This window comes from Leptidea sinapis, chromosome 33 (assembly GCF_905404315.1).
Source record: "Leptidea sinapis chromosome 33, ilLepSina1.1, whole genome shotgun sequence".
Taxonomy (NCBI): domain Eukaryota; kingdom Metazoa; phylum Arthropoda; class Insecta; order Lepidoptera; family Pieridae; genus Leptidea; species Leptidea sinapis.
Window position 1 is genome coordinate 9,642,413 of NC_066297.1, and position 17,848 is coordinate 9,660,260.

The 17,848-nt window shown below is 38.1% G+C and overlaps 1 protein-coding gene and 1 long non-coding RNA gene across 5 annotated transcripts in view; one reads left to right on the forward strand and one right to left on the reverse strand.

Annotated features, from left to right (window-relative positions):
- The window catches only part of LOC126974698 (lysosomal alpha-mannosidase-like), a 41,497-nt gene extending 32,397 nt beyond the window's left edge, over window positions 1-9,100 (forward strand). For 3 of the 4 annotated variants that reach the window (XM_050822271.1, XM_050822272.1, XM_050822273.1), the window contains 11 exons: window positions 577-698; window positions 1,503-1,654; window positions 2,811-2,937; window positions 4,439-4,566; window positions 4,885-4,999; window positions 5,235-5,397; window positions 6,188-6,282; window positions 7,115-7,489; window positions 7,940-8,302; window positions 8,717-8,855; window positions 8,930-9,100. In XM_050822271.1, the coding sequence (XP_050678228.1) occupies window positions 577-698; window positions 1,503-1,654; window positions 2,811-2,937; window positions 4,439-4,566; window positions 4,885-4,999; window positions 5,235-5,397; window positions 6,188-6,282; window positions 7,115-7,489; window positions 7,940-8,302; window positions 8,717-8,855; window positions 8,930-9,059 (1,909 nt within the window). In that variant the 3' untranslated portion in view covers window positions 9,060-9,100. Of the gene's footprint in view, window positions 1-576; window positions 703-1,502; window positions 1,655-2,810; window positions 2,938-4,438; window positions 4,567-4,884; window positions 5,000-5,234; window positions 5,398-6,187; window positions 6,283-7,114; window positions 7,490-7,939; window positions 8,303-8,716; window positions 8,856-8,929 lie in introns of those variants that run through there. The other variant, XM_050822274.1, reaches the window with a different exon arrangement.
- LOC126974753 (uncharacterized) lies at window positions 700-15,849 on the reverse strand. Its single transcript, XR_007731574.1, has 2 exons — window positions 15,776-15,849; window positions 700-1,287 (listed from the first exon to the last, which is right to left on the reverse strand). It is a non-coding gene; the product is annotated as an uncharacterized LOC126974753 (long non-coding RNA).
- Between the last annotated feature and the right edge of the window lie 1,999 nt (window positions 15,850-17,848).

Here is a 17,848-nt window from a genome sequence, read left to right on the forward strand (position 1 = left end):
CTTATCGTGACGCATGATATGATCGAAGTATTGTACCTTCTTTTTCACAAATTCTTTGACCACTTCAGGTTTCTTCGCCATCAAATGCTCATTAACCGTCTAGTTCTGTATCCTGCAATTATAAGAATTATTCTCCTGTTACATCACTTTTAAAAGTCTCTAGGTATCTGCACATCTTCTTTATTAGGATTCAGGGCTTCTACTTCATACAACAGAAGAGAAAATAAACAGCACCTGACTTACTATGAACTATTTCGTGCTTTGCTTGATATTGTGTGGGTTCGGTTACAAAAACCTGCAAAGCTGCCTCATTTTTGGGAATAACTTGACTCGTTTACTGTATTAGACAATTCACATCGACATGCACACACCACTTCAATATTTCAATATCGTTATTTTACATATTACAAAAATATGGCACTTTGACCTTTCAAAATTGCATGCCCACATTTAATGCCAACCGCCTTCTTCCTGTAATTCACCACGTTGGTAGTAACAGAGTATTGTTGAAACAGGTTTGTTTATCCTTGTAGTTTATCCCATTCCATTACCTGCACAATGTTAATAACTTTTCAGGACCGACCTAGGAAAAGAAGTAGTGACCATATTCAAAACAAACATAAGCCACAATGGATACTTCTATACTGACTCTAATGGACGGCAAATGATCAGAAGAACGTGCATCAATGAAACAACCAGTAAGTATGTATAGTAAATATTTACTAGTGTATTATCACATTTTCAAACCTTAGTTGACATATAAATATCAAGGAAACGAGACACAAGCCATGAGATGACGGAATAGCAAAAAAAAAAGATTTTTCAGTCGAGACTGATAAAATTGGTATGGGACCGAGAATGAATAAAATGTTCAAGGGTGAGTTTCTATTTGAATTTAAATTGCCTCATTGGAATTAAACCTTTCTTCTTGCAGAAGATTGTTCAAGTTTGGAAAACAGTGGTAATATATTATGCATTCTACTCACACTTCTAAATTAGCCGGCTGTCGTACGGAGGATAAAGTATAAGGGATGGGCTCGACTGAAACATTCTTGGTTGATTAGTGGCTAGTTTTTGCCAATAAGGTTTGCAATGGCTGACAGTAATGTAACACAGGCGTCGAAGCATATTTGTTTGTATGATCCAGGCAACTCATGGGGCACCCATTTATCAAAGATTTTCACAGTTTCAGCCGCTAGCTCTGATATAGGTAACCATGGATCTTCTTCCATCAATTTTAATTCATCGCTGCCAACTTCTTGTCTCCGCCCCTCCAAGGGATATTTCCTGTGTATTAAATTACAAAAATCATATGTGTTGTACTTACATTATTATAGCTTACACATCTTGCTTACAATATTTATGAATAAGATAGTATAATATTGCGTTATCTGAGGTTTTCTATATTGCGTAAGAATCGATGTCTAATTAAAATCTAAAGACCGGTAACCGGTAAATTATTATATACACTAAAGTACGTTTAAATATATTGTGTTATTCAGGTGTTCCACAAAAAAAGGCACTTTGCTCTTGTTTCTATCCCGTGACGTCACGGATCTGCATCTCCTCAGTGAACACCAGCTCTCAGATGTGTGTCCTCACCGATAGGAGCCAGGGGGGCACCTCCTACGATGATGGGGACATCGAGTTGATGGTATATCACTATGTATTTGTATCTATTCACTTAGCATATTATTTTAATAAAAATATTTATTTAGTAAACTTTAGGATTACTAAGGCTGGGTTGCATTAACTAACTTTAGCAATAGCAAAAATATTAATGTACCGGTTAAGAAAAAATGTTGCACAAATTGACAATTTTGAAATGACGTTATAACTTTAACTCTTAACCGTAACCGTCCAATCTTCGGCGGTTAAAGCTATTGTCAATGTTAAATAGCGACCTCTCAAAATATTCGATATTTCACTTGATAGCCTTGATTATTTTATTTGTTTATTTAAGTACACCACATCATATACAATACAATTTTCTAAGTCTTATGCAACAATTTGTTGTTCTAAAGTATAGGATAATTATGGTGAGCATAAAAATTCCAAAAAAGCCTATTAATTGAATTATCAGTTCTTCTTCCCATGTCTAAGTCCCTTTACGAACTGATGTAGCTTCATGGCGTTTATAAAGTGTTGTTGCAATTTGTTATGTTATTGTCACTCGGTCACTTCCTATGATAAATAAATATATTTATATTCTATTAATACGACCTACACAGGAACTCCCAAAGAGTCAACGTATAAAACGTCACTAAAGACCGACGGGAAAAATTCGCCTTTTGTAAGGCGGTTTTCTATGTAATTTTACCATCGAAAACCCGTGCCAGACGAACAAGGGCACAGGAGGATGAATACGAAGAAAATATCTTTTATACATTAATTTAAAAATTAAAAAGCGTTAACATGTAAAATATATCAAATTCAAAGTCAAATAAACGTTAGTCAATAAGGCTTCAACGCTTTTGTATAATCATTAAAAATATTTCTTTTAAATTACTGATTCTACCATATGAAAATGTAGAGCTCGTGAAAAGAACATACAAGAAACTCAACGGACAATCTTTTCAATGAAATAGAGTATTTTGCAATGGCTGTAATATACATAATAAATTAGATTGTAGAATGTGTACCGAGTTTAAATAATATCAAATATTTCATAAGAAGTAAAAAAGAATACTAAAGAATAAATTACTTATTGTATATTGGATGCATCATCCTTCACAGCTTGGATTCATTGTTTGTATAAGGATGACTCGTGAACATGATGGTTGTTATAACTGTCACATCATATGTTTTAGATTCACAGAAGATTATTAACCGATGATGGATTTGGTCTAGAAGAACCATTGAACGAAGAAGAATTTGGGCTCGGTCTTGTGGTGAAGGGTAAACATAGGATATACTTTGGGAATGCTCGTAAAGACAGTAAGTTAGATATCACATTTGTATGTTTTTGGTTTTCAAGTGTGGGTCTGTTTAGGCCATATAATAGGCCATAGTTTAGTGTTAGTATACATAATGAACTTAGCATATTATGTAATAAATGTAGATACATAGTTGTTAGCGCGTTTGACGATATCGTCAGTATTTGTATATACAAAGAAAGAATAAAATCGGTGCATTAATTTTGTCAAAACGAAGACTTTTCATTTTGTAGAATTGGGCCACTAGTCAATGATTCAATGAACATGAATATTTGCACATCAATAAGCGACGTTGCCAGTTTGCCACGCAGCGTGATTCATTTGCCGGCGCACTGTGTCGGCGTTTTCAAAGGCAACAGTCGTACATCTATCGATATCTTCTATCGATAATTAGCTTCCTTTAAAGAGAATTATTGTAATCGATAAATAAAAAAGCTGTTTAATTTGATATCGTGAGATAATGATTGATAAATATGATAAAAAACACTGCACCCCAAGTTTTTAAGGCTTTTTAGCTTTTAAAGTTTGTTTTGTAAAATGTAAAGTAGATCCTGTAGATGAAGCCCTTGTGACTTCATCTAACAGGATTTTATCAACAATACGTCACTCGAACGGTTGGCTCAGTTAGTAAAGGCGCGCGCGGAACGCGAGAGGTCACTGCCATTGTGCAGTGATTTCTTTTCAGCTGTTTGTGCGATCGTTTCAAGTAATTGACTGTATTTATTCATTGAACTTCCCAAAAATTAGATTGCAATGTTTGAATCAATTTTCATTTCTTCGCTAATTGTTAAGAGCTTGTTTACGTGAACACAAGTAACAGCCGAGTTGCCAATTGTGTGCTCCGTTGTCGCTCCTCACCCCTCGAGGTCAACGTACGTTGTCTAAGTAGTCTATTTTCTTTTGCGAATTCAATTTTAGTATTTATTTTGTTTGTAAATTTAATTCTTATATTTTAAGTATTTCAATTTAATAATTAATTTTACTATACTTTTGTGGGCCAGTAGTAGGTACTTGTATTTCCATTTATTGCATAAAACTGAAATTCATACTATTGTGTATTGATACGTCGGTGACGACTTATCTTTTTGACTAATCTTATATTTTGACTAATTCAGTCAATTACATTTCATTATGTATATGATAAATAATACAATGAGCGGGCGCGGGGATTGCCGAGTCAGCACTTGTGCTTATTTACAATTTATTTTTAACAATTAATTATTAAATAATTTGCTTTGACAGTTAATTATTAAATAATGAATACGGCTGTACGGGCTTGAACCCTTTGCCTATCCTAATAATGGACGAAGAAACCCAAAAAGGAATAACGAATGTCGCAAACCTTAGAAAATTTTAGGAACCAATCTCACACTGTTACTTTTGTATTACAGTGATGCGCGCGCATCTTAAAATGTCACTCTCATCCTATTTTCATTACGTGTCTAAAGAAGTATAACTTCAAAAAATCAACTAATGAATATTCTACTAAGTAATAATTCTAGTTGAAGACCTGTCCTTCAACGAACGCGCCACTCAGATGTCCAGCAAGATGATGTTCGAGCCGATGCTGTTCTTGACCTCTGGGGAGAAGATCAATCGTCGCAAGTGGCAGAACGTCAGGAATAAGAGGGTTATGAAAATAAATATACACTATATATTATATTACTAATGACGTTCTATACATTTCTAATTTCTATACGTGTCTCATTTCTCTTGCCGGTTTTAGGCCTTTACCTTGAATCTAGTTAGTATTCTTTCATTATACGTGTAAACAGACTGTGACAGCTGTGAAAGTGTTGAAAAGATAGCGGCGAACCGTTAGCTGCTATTTTCAGCAGCGCATGCACACTAAAAAAAGACTGGCTATCGCGAGTGTAAGACGTAGCTGTCATGCTACTGTCATCACTAAATTGTTAAACCTGGACTGATATATAAATTATACCTTCAGTTCTCGCCTCTGCAACTTCACGGTCTACCGAGACATATCAACATCATAACTTTGGAGCCTTGGAAGGCTGGTTCTGTTCTGCTCAGATTGGAAAATACATTGGAGAGACCGAAAGGTAAGATTTTTTTGCCAGTAACACTTATTTCTACCCCATTGTTCGAGTTTTGTAATTGTAAGTTCTATGGAGAAGCGAGTTTTTTTAACTTTCATTTTCAGACTTTCGTGTCTGTACTTACCACCAGTACACACAATCTCTAAATCTAAACGCAACATTTTTTTACTGAAGTGTGGTGGCTTTACCTCCCTACCTAATAATTTTCCTACTTATTTTTAAACACTTATTCCTACAGGACGTAAACCAGACAAAGATATTTTAGAGGAGTATGCAGACTACCACATCAATGTTGATCTCCGTAAGATATTCCTTCAACTGAAAATCAAAGTAGTACGCGAAACAACGCTAGCTGCTAATCAGTGGTTGGAAGAAGCGAGGCAAATGGATTGGAGTACGCGGTACATATCCAATAACATTATAGTACAATATGTTTTTTAAATTAGGTAACACAATTAATTTTGAAAAACATCATAATATGTGATCCGGCTCGAAGGACCAATTTTCGATTATGTTGTTGTAGCATGCTGGTCTAGACTATATTAGTATTTTTAAATGGGTAAGTAACATATTTTTTTAAAACGACGCGTGCACATGCTCCCGTCTAAGGAAAAGTGAATGTTCACAAATGTGGACGGCGCCATCGTCTTAAAGACTTCCGATTACGTGAACACAGGATCAAAATTACTTAATCTATTAGTATATCATTAATGCATTACTCTATCTGTCTTATTAATAAACGCAGTAAAGTTACTCCCAAGTTTAAAATTCAAAGACAAAAAGATTTAAACATGGACTTATTTTACTTCGCGTTTATTATTAACACATTTGAAGTCTTAATTATTCATAAACAAATAAACAAAAAAGCGCTGCCGAGCTTCTTTAATGCATGTGCTGACTAAATAATTCTTCATTAATAATATAGTTAGTATTAATATAACCCTATCTGTAATTATTAATATATAAATAAAAGCCGCAAACTTTCAAGTTTATATTTAAAAGATATTTAAGTACTTAAATCTTATTATTTGTAAAAAATCTTGTTTATAATAATTATAACGAAATAATAATTATTTCGTTGTCTGAATTCCTTCATATAATATAGGCATTTTTCGGTTAACGGTTAGTCAATTAAAGTCAGAGGGTATATTTGAATCAGAATTTGTATTTTATAATTGATTTGATTGACAGATATGTATACGATGGTAGTGAAGATGGCATCCTACCAGAGGATAGCCCCGATTACACGGATAATAGTAAACTACAGAGAAACCACAAAGACTACGGTGAGTTCTTAATTTTAAATACTAATAAGCACTCGCACGATAAGACTTTGACAAGCAGCCATATTAGTTACGCCAACTGACGACGTCCGCTGACGTCACGCACACATCAAAAGTACAAGGTTTAGTCGCCGTATCAAAAAGTGGGATTTAAACAACATTTTAAAATCAATGTCTATTTGGCTGTATTATTTCGAACTTCGGCTGCTTGAAAATAATAGGAACAAAAATACGCCATATCTGTTAAATAAAACCACCCTTTAACACTTGCGACAAGAAAATATTAATATATAGCAACTTAAACCTCGTTAAAACATCTAATAACACGTAGTCATCTAATTAAATCTAAAGAAAAATGCACACGTCACGAAGTTGACGTATTTACTATTTGCTAATGAGCGCCGAACTGCACAGACTCAGGCGGGGGTGTGGTTTGGGTCGTAGCTAGCCGCGATGCATAAACAAGACGTGACCTGTCACCTCCGAGAAAGCACGCACATTCGGCCATTACTATGTCTATTCATATAAAGCAAACAAGATTCCCCCCCTCATGCCCTAATTAAAATAGCAGTTTACTTGTTGTTGCTGGCTTGATCTTGCAATTATCTTCTTTCAAACAGTTATTTAATTCCAAAACATTCACACGCCACAAAATAACAGTAACACTGGTGTCTGATGGGGAAGCAAACAAGCATATGGGTCATTGGTGATCAATGCCGCCATGACCACTTATGTATTTTCTGGTGTTCCAAATGGATGTAGGCATTGATTATTATCAACTTCTCGTTGATTCTAGAACTATGTTGACGAACTTAAATAGAAGGTATTCTTGCAGGACAACTTTCAGAAGAAGACGAAGTAATACCAAAACGAAGACAGAAAAAAATAAATGTAGCACAACGACATCCAACTAAAGTCAAAATGGAATACTATGATAGAAAAAAACGAGAAGCCAATATATCATCCTATGTCGTTAGTGATAATGAGACACATTATGAAAAGTCTATCGGCAATGCTAATTTAAAGAAACTTAACGTGCCAACAACATTAAGACCTAGTTTCAATAATAAAAGGAATATTCAGAGGCATACTAAAAGAATTAGTACAGATATCACCCCCAGGAAACCTCAAATTAATTCGGATAATTATGATGATGTAACTGTGAATGTACATAGTCCGAAACCATTTAGTGGAGCATACGAAGAAGCCGGTTTGTATGATTTTTATTAACTCACTCAACTATAACTACGTCTCCAAAATATCTCAATATAATTTTATAACAATATTTTCTAGAAATACATGGTTTTTTGAAACAAGTCTTACAATGTGAACATAATATCGACAAGTTATATTAATGAGAATAAATAACTTTTGCTTTGGGTTGTATATTTATGATTTATAGGTGGGTTTCGTTTGTTTTAAGAATGGTGCTTTATTTGTATTTTTTATTTTAAGGTGCGTTTCGTTTCTGGCATATAAGTAAAGCATGCAAGTATATAACTTGAGGTGTTTTTAATAAATAATTTCAATAGACTTTAGCAACACAAATATGGCATACTTAAACTTGTTTGCTGAATAATTGACAGTATTGGTTGTTATAAGTTATTAATATAACATTTAGTTGTAATTCGCTTTGCATAACATCATATGACTATTACAGATATAACTGCCAGTGATGATGACGGTATTACAAAGTCAATTTACGAAATGTATTACAAAAACCAACCGCGTCGTATTATGATTAGGCCAAAAGATGAAAGTTCAGAAGAATATCCTAGAAGGCCAGTCGAGCAAAAACGTAGAACAATCAATACACAGATGAAATATCCAGAGTTGCATAGAAAGGAGAAGAGGTCTTTTGGTAACATGAGACGCCGGAATAGCAGTAGAAGGCCTAAGGGGCGAGGTTCACAGTTCTCTATAAAAAATGCAAATAAGAAGTTGTATGAAAGCAAAGATATATATGATAAAAGTGATGAAATAAGTCGAAGATACAGAGAAGATATTCACCCAAACAAAGAAAGTAAGTAGTTATTTTATCATCATACGGTTGTCATGGTAAAGTATAATATCGTCTAAAAATTTCTACAGCAGGTTCATGTCGCTACGTACAAGATGGCAAAAAGTGACTGCATAAGAAAACTATATAACCCATGGGTATAAGCCATGGCTTTTGTACCTATTTTTTCTATAATTATCTAACTATTCTAAACTAACTGAATCTAACTGAGTCTTGTCTTGTTTTGCGACATAAATCAATGTTACAGACGTACCGGCATAGAGTGGTAAAATAAACGTCTTATCTTTTTAAATAACCACTTGTTTATCAAAACTACAGGTACCTACTGATGGTGGGTACTTGATTAGAGACTCCATAGCAACCATAATTGAAAGTAAGCAAAACTATTTATTATCTATTATTAATTCATTATTTCAGGAACAAGAAGAGATTTTAAGAGCTTAAAATCAGAGAAGGAATACAGCTCAGAAGAGAAGAGTCCTGATGAAGAGTACGAGGATGATGAATGTTCTGATGAAACAATTGGGGTATCACCAGGAGTATCAAGAACAAAGAGGTAACATGTATTATGATCTGACTGACACACAATATAACTATTATCTTAACTTACAGTTCTTATTTCATTTACAGAGCCGTCAAAGACTCAGATGGTAGTGGTGAAGAAAATCAGAATGAGATAGAATATATAATATCTCTCCGACCCACTCAAATACGAACATTTATCATATGGTTTGAAGATAAGAAAGGGTTTAACATCTAACTTTAAGAGTCAACGTGAAAATAAAGAATGAACCTCTGAAACACACTTTTATTTCAATGGCTTTGTGCCACCTTATTGTCAGTTATTAGCGATTATTTTTTATTTATTCTACAAAAGAGCCAAGTTTGCTTTAATTGCAAGTGCCCAGTTTTTCTTAGCGTAGCCAGTTTTTACTGAGCCAAGTAACATATTAATAATAATAATAATAATAATAATAATAAACTTTTATTTCAGGCCATTAGACCCATAACTGTGTTAGTATGACAAATAACTTAAAACTATGTTAGTAGGTACTTATTTCTAGCTTAACAACTAATTCTATAACTAAAAACTATAACTAAAAAACCCGAGGGAGCCTCTTGGCGCCTATGTGCGCACCCCCCCAGCACCTCCAGAGAGGACTATCTAGTTTCCTGGCCAATGCGCTGAGAAGAGTGTTGGTACTACTCATTAGCCTGCGCATCATGGACGCGGCACGCTTGCGCATGATCGCGTAGAAATCATCCACGCGAGCATCCGCAAACATTGCCGACGCACTGCAGTGTCGAGGCTTCCTCAACACCGCTCTCAGCACATTGTTATATTGAACACGCAAGGCACCATAGGTCCGCTGCCTGTAGTCCATCCACAGACTGCACGTGTAAAATGACTGGCAGTAAGCCCTGAATAAGGTCAGCTTTACTTGCCCAGTACAGCGCGCAAATCTGCGGGCTAACATATTGCCTCGGACCGACAGAGCCCGGCGCTCTCGTTCCATGTCACTATCATCCCTCAGGCTGTCGGTTACTACATGACCGAGATACTTGAACTCAGTCACTTGCTTCAGGGGATTACCACATAATTGTATCTTTGGTTTAAAGCTGGATAGTTTGTTCTTTCCCCTGAAAATAAGGAACTCGCTTTTTTTGGCGTTGTAACTGAGTCCATTCATCCCGGCATACTCCTCACAGAGTTGCAGCAACCTTTTAAGACCCCCAACTGAGGGGCTCAGTAGAACCATGTCGTCGGCGTAGCTAAGGTTATTCATGCGTATGCCATCTATTGAACACCCGACACCAGCTCCACCGAGCCCCTCAATCAGCTGGTTCACATACAAATTAAACAGCCCAGGGGACGTCAGCCCTCCCTGTCTCACTCCACACTCCATTTTATATGGGTCACTAAGTTCATTACCCCACCTAACCACATTAGTTTGGTTACCATACCAGTATTTAAACAATGAAATCAGTTCGGGTCTCAAAGCTGATTCCTTTTCGAGCTTATGCCACAAGACGTCGTAAGCTACTAGGTCAAAAGCTTTGGATAGATCCAAAAAACAGGCATAAACAGGAGTTTTCCTGTCGGTATAGTACCGCACAGTTTGCTTGAGGCACAGGATTGCGCTTTCCGTAGAGAGTTCAGGCTGAAAGCCGAACTGAGCGTCGTGTATTTTAATTGATTTACTTAGCTGTGCATCCATCAAACTGTCCAGCACCTTAGCCACTATCGTCGCCAGCGATATCGGCCTGTAGTTGGATCCATCCGCCGCATCACCTGTTCTGTTTTTGATAATGGGCACTACTACTGTCTTCATCATGGCTTCTGGCAGGTAACTGTGGTTAATACATAGGTTGTAGAGCAATTTGAGGACTCTGGGAAGGTGCGAACCCGCATACCTTAAGTGCTCGATGCTCAGGCCATCGTGTCCCGGTGACTTTCCATGTTTCATACTCTTTAGTGCTCCCTTGACTTCAGTAAGCGTAAAACGCACCAAGACTTCCCTGTTAACCACGATGTCCTCAGCATCGTTGTTCGTAAAGGGTATTTTAAGAGGCTCCACTTTAAATTGCTCCCTAAACATATTAGCAATCTTTTGAGATCCGCTCACTCCACCTACTTCACTCGGAAGATTCGCCCTTGCATTCAGTCTATTGGTGTGCTGCCAGAACTTGCCGAAGTGCTTAGTCTCGTACGATGTGGCTAACATGTCCATTTTGATTTGCTCCTCGTTGTTCTGGCACCATTTAAGTTTATTTTTAAATACCTTGCGAGATTCCCGCATCTCGTCGTACAAGACCCCACAAGACGGCCTCCCAGCCCACACCCATGACTGAAAACAGAGACGAGCCTTCGCATGAGCCGGTCTCACATGCTTGTTCCACCCAGTGATATATCTTTTTTTATGTCGCTGGGTAGCTCTATGACTATATATTGCCGCATCCTGTAGTATGCTTGTAATATCCTCGTACCATTGTTCTAAGATCCGTTTATGTTCCGGGTCGTTACATAGTTCATTACAGCAATCTACCATCTCTACGGGAAAGTCTACCATCTTCAACCTATTGTTACAAAACTCAGTATACAGACTAATCTGATCAGTGTCCCTACGTCCCCAACTTATTTTATTAAAAGCCGTCGATTGCGCGCTTTCTAGACGAGTGTGAAATAAATTGAGTTTACAATAAACCTCTACAGGATAATGATCAGACCACGACACATTGTTCACTATGTTTATACGATCAACGTATTTTCTAGCCATACTCGTTACAAGGCAGTGGTCTAGCCATCGCGAGCAGCCGTGAATATCACTAGTATATGTAAATACATCGCTTTTATTTGACAACAGTTCGTAGTCGGCACACACCCATGATTGCTCGCCACAAAACTGTATCAATTCATTAAAAAATAATTCCCCAGGGTGTGCGTTAAAGTCGCCTAACATAAAAACCATACTAATACCGCAGTCTTCAATAATTGCATTAATTTCACTCAAGCACTCTGTAAATTCCGCTAAATTATCCGGGCAGTCTGTAGGCATATACACAGAAAAAAATAGCATCGAGTGCTCACGTACCTGACATTTGAGGGCGCACAACCTAACGCTGTCGCACTTCACTATAGACACGGACGAAAACACATTCTTACGCCATAACAGCGCGACTCCTCCGTGGGGACGGCCACGTAGAATGCCGGCTCCCGTATCCACAGCCGATGTACCCGTAGACTCAAACTCGTCGTGAATGGTGCTAAGGTAGGTAAGTTCAAACGGCAGCAGCCAGGTCTCCTGGAGTGCGACTACATCCGCAGATCCGCATAGGCTCCTCACGCTGTCCACCGACCGCTTCAAGGACTTACAGTTATAGCTAACTAGCTTTAGTGTATGTTTGTTCCCTCTAATTTTGTTTAGATCCATTATTAATGTCCACTTTTTCTGGATTTACTATGGCCTTTTTTCCATGTCTAAATAATATATATCTTCTAAAATATATACCTTCTGGCCATAATTTACTGTCCGTAAATAATAATAATTTACTTCTAGGTATATAAAATTTAAAAGAATTGTAATCTCTAGACGATTTCATAGGTACCTTTTCAGGCACAATATTTATCTGCGTCTTTCCATATACATATTCCGCGACATCACGCTCCGTGTTTTCCTTCGAAACATTATAAATATATAACGGGATTTGTAAGTCCGCTGCTTTTAGTTTTGTTGAGGAGTCTACCGTCGCTGTACCTCTCGTTCCTTTAAATCGCGATGACTTACGCCTTACGACACGAACCCACTCTCCTTCGTTGTTATTTTGCGTTTCCGCGCCACTCGGTTCGCAATTCATTGCATTACATGACATCATCGCATCAGCTGGCGGTGACGCGTGCGCTTCTACTTGATTCACTCGTTGAACGAGCGTGACAGAGATAGGTTTACTGGTCGGCACCGCTGCCACACACGCGTAAGACGGTGACGGTTGCGCGGGAACTCGTTTTTGCATTGTCACGTTCGGCGGTGTGCCATTTGAAAGGCCGGTCATTAACCCCATCGGGCCACTTGTTGAGTCGTAGCTATCTTGCAAGCAAAAACCGCCTCTCTTGGTATTGACATAAGGTTCAGTCTCTCCTGCTTCAGCCTCAGACACAATTTTCTTCTTTTCGTAGTCTCTAACGGAAATTTCAAAATCTTTTTTTGTCATATACTCCTCCTGCTTCTCTTGAAGAGCCCGCACCTGACTCTGCAGGGTAACAATATCCTTCAAAAGGCGTGTCACATCAATATGATCGAAAGTAACGGGCGGCAGCTTGTGTAGGTCTTTAGCCACAAAAGTTGGAATATCATCGGGCTCTGTACTTCGTAAAACACTAATGATATCCTCTATATTTTTCTGTTTTCGATCCTCACCCTTTCTTTTGACGAGTCTCTGTGGAATCGTCTCAAACAGCAAGCGTTTCGCCTTGAAAATTTCCTCTTCGTCGAATGATTGCCTACAAAGAAGTGCTAAACTGACATTATCAATTGAATCTAGGGTGTTAACACAAAAACTCAGGCACTCATTCACGACCAACCGGCACTTGTCACAAGATAAGGTATCCATCTCGCAAGAGGTCTCGGAACCTCTGACCGACCGCGCGTGCTGTCAGACAGCGACGGATTAAAGGCACAAGAAACAAAATACTTAACTTTCTATTCAAACACGTATATACTTACCTACATATTCAACCTAATGCAACTTATGGAGCTTGACAACGAAAGAATATTCAGTTCAAATTACGATTTCATACCCATTTATATTACAGAAAAAACTGAACTAATTTTACAAAAAAAAATCAAAAAATATTACGCACCATATAATATTAAATAGGGCAAAAACAAGAGAAGACGATAATTATTATCACCGAGTAAGCAAAAACGATTTCTGCTCACTGGATTGACGCAGGAAATACACCATTTGTGAGCTAGAAATGTGAAAAATAAGTGATACCTACTTACTTGTGAGGGAGGTACCTTAACCATTTCAATCTACAGAGTTCTAGTACATAGCCTCAAGGCTTGCAGCAGTTTATGATTGCCAAGAAGATCGAGCGGTTCATCCCAAGTAGCGCTCGTTCAGGAAACAGGAGCATGAAACAGATAGGCTTCTTCTGCCATATCTTATAGGTTATCATAAATCTTTAGTCTATTCAAACAAATATTAAGTTGACTATATTTTTAGCATAACTAACACAAATTGGCTAACTAACAATACAATAGCGCTGAAGACAAGTGACAGCACGAAATAATACAAGACTACTCCGATGCGGTACCAGACTTAGTAGTCCTGGAGAATCCAGCCTTGGACGTCCACAATTAGGATCTAATGGTGGATGCCCAGGCTGCTCCGCGTACTTTGGAGGGAGTAAAACTGTCGCTGACTCGCGGCAAACAGGACAAGAAACAACCACTCTTCTCTACATTCGCTGTGAACTTCATCAGGGGGCTTATGACTAATTTCGATGCCTCCTACTGGAGACGGCGATGCCAACCCTGCCTATTTTTGACCGAGACACATATATGCTCTCTGCCTGATGCCTCATCTTTCATACCCGGGGCATAAACTGGAACACTCACCGGACGTTTACATCAGAGAGGATGTCTGTTCTCTACGCGAGTAAAGTTAAGTATCTTTGAAAAACAGGACCTATCCGTTCTTTAGTTTTTTTTTATGAAAATAAGGGACGAGACGAGCAGGACGTTCAGCTGATGGTAATTGATACGCCCTACCCATTACAATGCAGTGCCGCTCAGGATTCTTGAAAAACCAAAAATTCTGAGTTTCCACACCAAAAATTCAAAAAATTGTGCTCGTCACCATTAGACATAAAATGTTAAGTCTAATGTGCCCAGTAATTTAACTAGCCATAGCGCCCTTCAGACCAAAAACACAATAATGCTTACACATTACCGTTTCGCGGCAGAAATAGGCGCCGTTATGTTACCCATAATCTAGCCGGCATCCAGTACAAAGGACGCACATCTACGCAAGCCTCTGTTAGGCTGTATTTAGTGCGACGCGGACCGTCGGCGCGCGGTTTGGAGCATGTGTACGCCGTGTATGAATATATCGTTCACTTCCACGCGGATCGTGTTCAAGAACGGTACAGTTACGGTCATGGGTTTGAATTAGTCGTCATCATTACGACAGTAATTCACGTCCGCCCCGTGCGACCGTGCGACAGGCCTAATTTATCCGCCCTGCCTCTTGAAAAACCCGCAAATTTTGAGCGGCAAAACAATCGCGCTCGTCACCTTGAGACATAAGATGTTAAATCCACAAGCTACCGCGCCCTTCAGACCCAAACACAATATGCTTACATATTAGTACATTACTGTGTAAGCATATTGTGTTTCGGCAGAGATAGGCGCCGTTGTGGTACCCATAATCTCGCCGGCATCCTGCGCTAAGGATGATATTGTGTTCACTTTAGAAAATAGTCTAACAGTCTAACAACTGGATATCAAATCAAAATCAATCTTTATTCATGTAGGTCATGGAAATGACACTTATGAATGTCAAAAAATATGTATATACTATATATAACCTTTAAGAATCTGAAGCCGAGCCCCGGCAACAGGATCATCCACCACAAGCAGCGACCCTTCAGGAGCATGACGCATGAGCCAGCCATCGCCTCCACCTAAACCATATTTTAGGGTAGGGGACGACCCGTCTCATGTCGCCGCCACAAGCAGTGACAATTACGTCACATCCGGACAGCTGCCTACTGCCTGATCCAGACCACCGTGCCAATCACGTGCCTAGCATGGCCCCGATCGGCAGACTGGTATGTGATATGGATTTTTTTTTCCGAAACTAGTCGGTACCGACACCGGCAAAAACGTGAATAAAGCCGTATTAATAAGTAATAAAACATATGATATTGAAAATGAAAATTAGTTATGGCGAAGCAATAAACAGACATACCTGAGGTTCTGCAGCTGGGGACCCCTGCTAATCCTCTAGGAAGGTCTCCTCTTGGTGCTAAAGTGTGTGTCCGCTCGGCGTTTGACTGTGCCGGTCCCCGGTGACACTTTGTTATTAACTGGCGTGAGAGTCAACTGGCATTATATTAACCAATCAGATACTATTGCGTCTGTTACAATTAGTTACAATGTAACAAAAAATTACAACAAAGAGAATAGTCAAATTGTGGCGCATCCAATATCCGTTCCGTTCCTTTACTTGTTCCTTAAATACTTATATTTACTGCTTATACTTAAGTTTTGCTGCATTAGATTTAAAAAAAAATGCTGTTAAAAGAACTAAATAAATAACTCAGTGAATGGTTTGCTTAACGACTTTTAGTTAAAAAATAAACATAATTTTGTAATAGAAAAAGATAAAATCCATTTAAGACGGCGCGTGGCGGTTATATAGTTATATGCTGCTTAACAAAACACGTGTCTCAGCCATGTCTAAAGCGATTTAATCCCAACCTGCCTAACAATGCAATTTAATACACAAATAAAATTGTGAAAGTGAGGGTTATCACTTTAAAAATATAACAAATTGAATGCAATTTAATCCTTACCCGGCTAACAATGCGATTTAATTCGAACCCGCCTAACAAAGCGATTTAATCCCAACCCGCCTAACAATGCGATTGAATCCCAACCCGCCTAACAGTGCGATTTAATCCCAACCTGCCTAACAATGCAATTATATCCCAACCCGCCTAACAATGCGATCTAATCCCAACCCGCCTAACAATGCGATTTAATCCCAATTCGCCTAACAATACGATTTAATTCCAACCCGCCTAACAATGCGATTTAATCCCAACCTGCCAAACAATTCGATTTAATCCCAGCCCGCCTAACAATGTGTTTTAATCCCAACCCGCCTAACAATGCGATTTAATCCCAACCCGCCTAACAATGCGATTTCGATTAACCACATTATTTATATTATCCACTGTTATTTGACGCCCTTACATTGTGAGAAAACCAACACTCATCTACAGAGAAATTTAAATGTTGTTTGTGAAGTTGATTAGCTCTCATTGGACTAAATTGGGCTCTGAAATCAGGACCCCACCCCAGCTATAACTCCGTTGCGAAAAAACCCAAGTTAGTCGGATTGTCGGGTTTTAAAATGTAGTAGTACCTAGTTACATTATCTCTGGACCTAGGGTCGATGACGTCACATCATCGCAGTAATCACGATCCAGTATTCACATCAATACTGCGGCGCTTTCCGACAATAAAAGTAAACAAAACCACCATCTCCAGCTCCGAAAGCAACCATAAGACAAACATCGACTTCTTCATCGTGTTCCTTCCCCTTCTTCACCATCGCATCGCTAATTTTTTTTTTTTATGGAATAGGAGGACAAACGAGCGTACGGGTCACCTGTTGTTAAGTGATCACCGCCGCCCACAATCTCTTGCAACACCAGAGGAATCACAGGAGCGTTGCCGGCCTTTAAATGCTGAAAGAAAAGGCCGAAGCCGAACGTAATATTTTCGTAGAAATAGCGAAAAATTTTTTTGGCGGTTGCATCTTTTTACAAATACTTTTTTACAAACAAATTAAACACCACAAGCCACTTTTTTCTTGTGTTACATTTTTTAACAGCGCCTCTAAAGCACTGGCTTTATTTTAAAAATATTTTTTCCGCCATTCTTTTATTTATTTTATTTTTTAGTGACGTCATATTTTTTTACTTTACTCTATACAATAGGTCAGTAACACATTAGAAAATAATCCCGACAATAATAACACACAAAACTAAGATCTTAAAATATTTTTAGGTTTTAATTTCCATCGGAACTACCCGTATTGTGTGTTATTCTTGCAAGATAAAAAAAAACAAACATTTCTTTTTAAGCTATGTACAAACGCACATTTTCCTCGCACACACGGCAGTAATAAAACAAAAAATTATACCACACATGTGATGTACAAGTAGACATGCGGTGTGCGAAAAAAATAGGTCACTTGCTCACAAAATTAACCTAATTAACAAACTTAAACTAAAGAAAATTTAAAACCCAC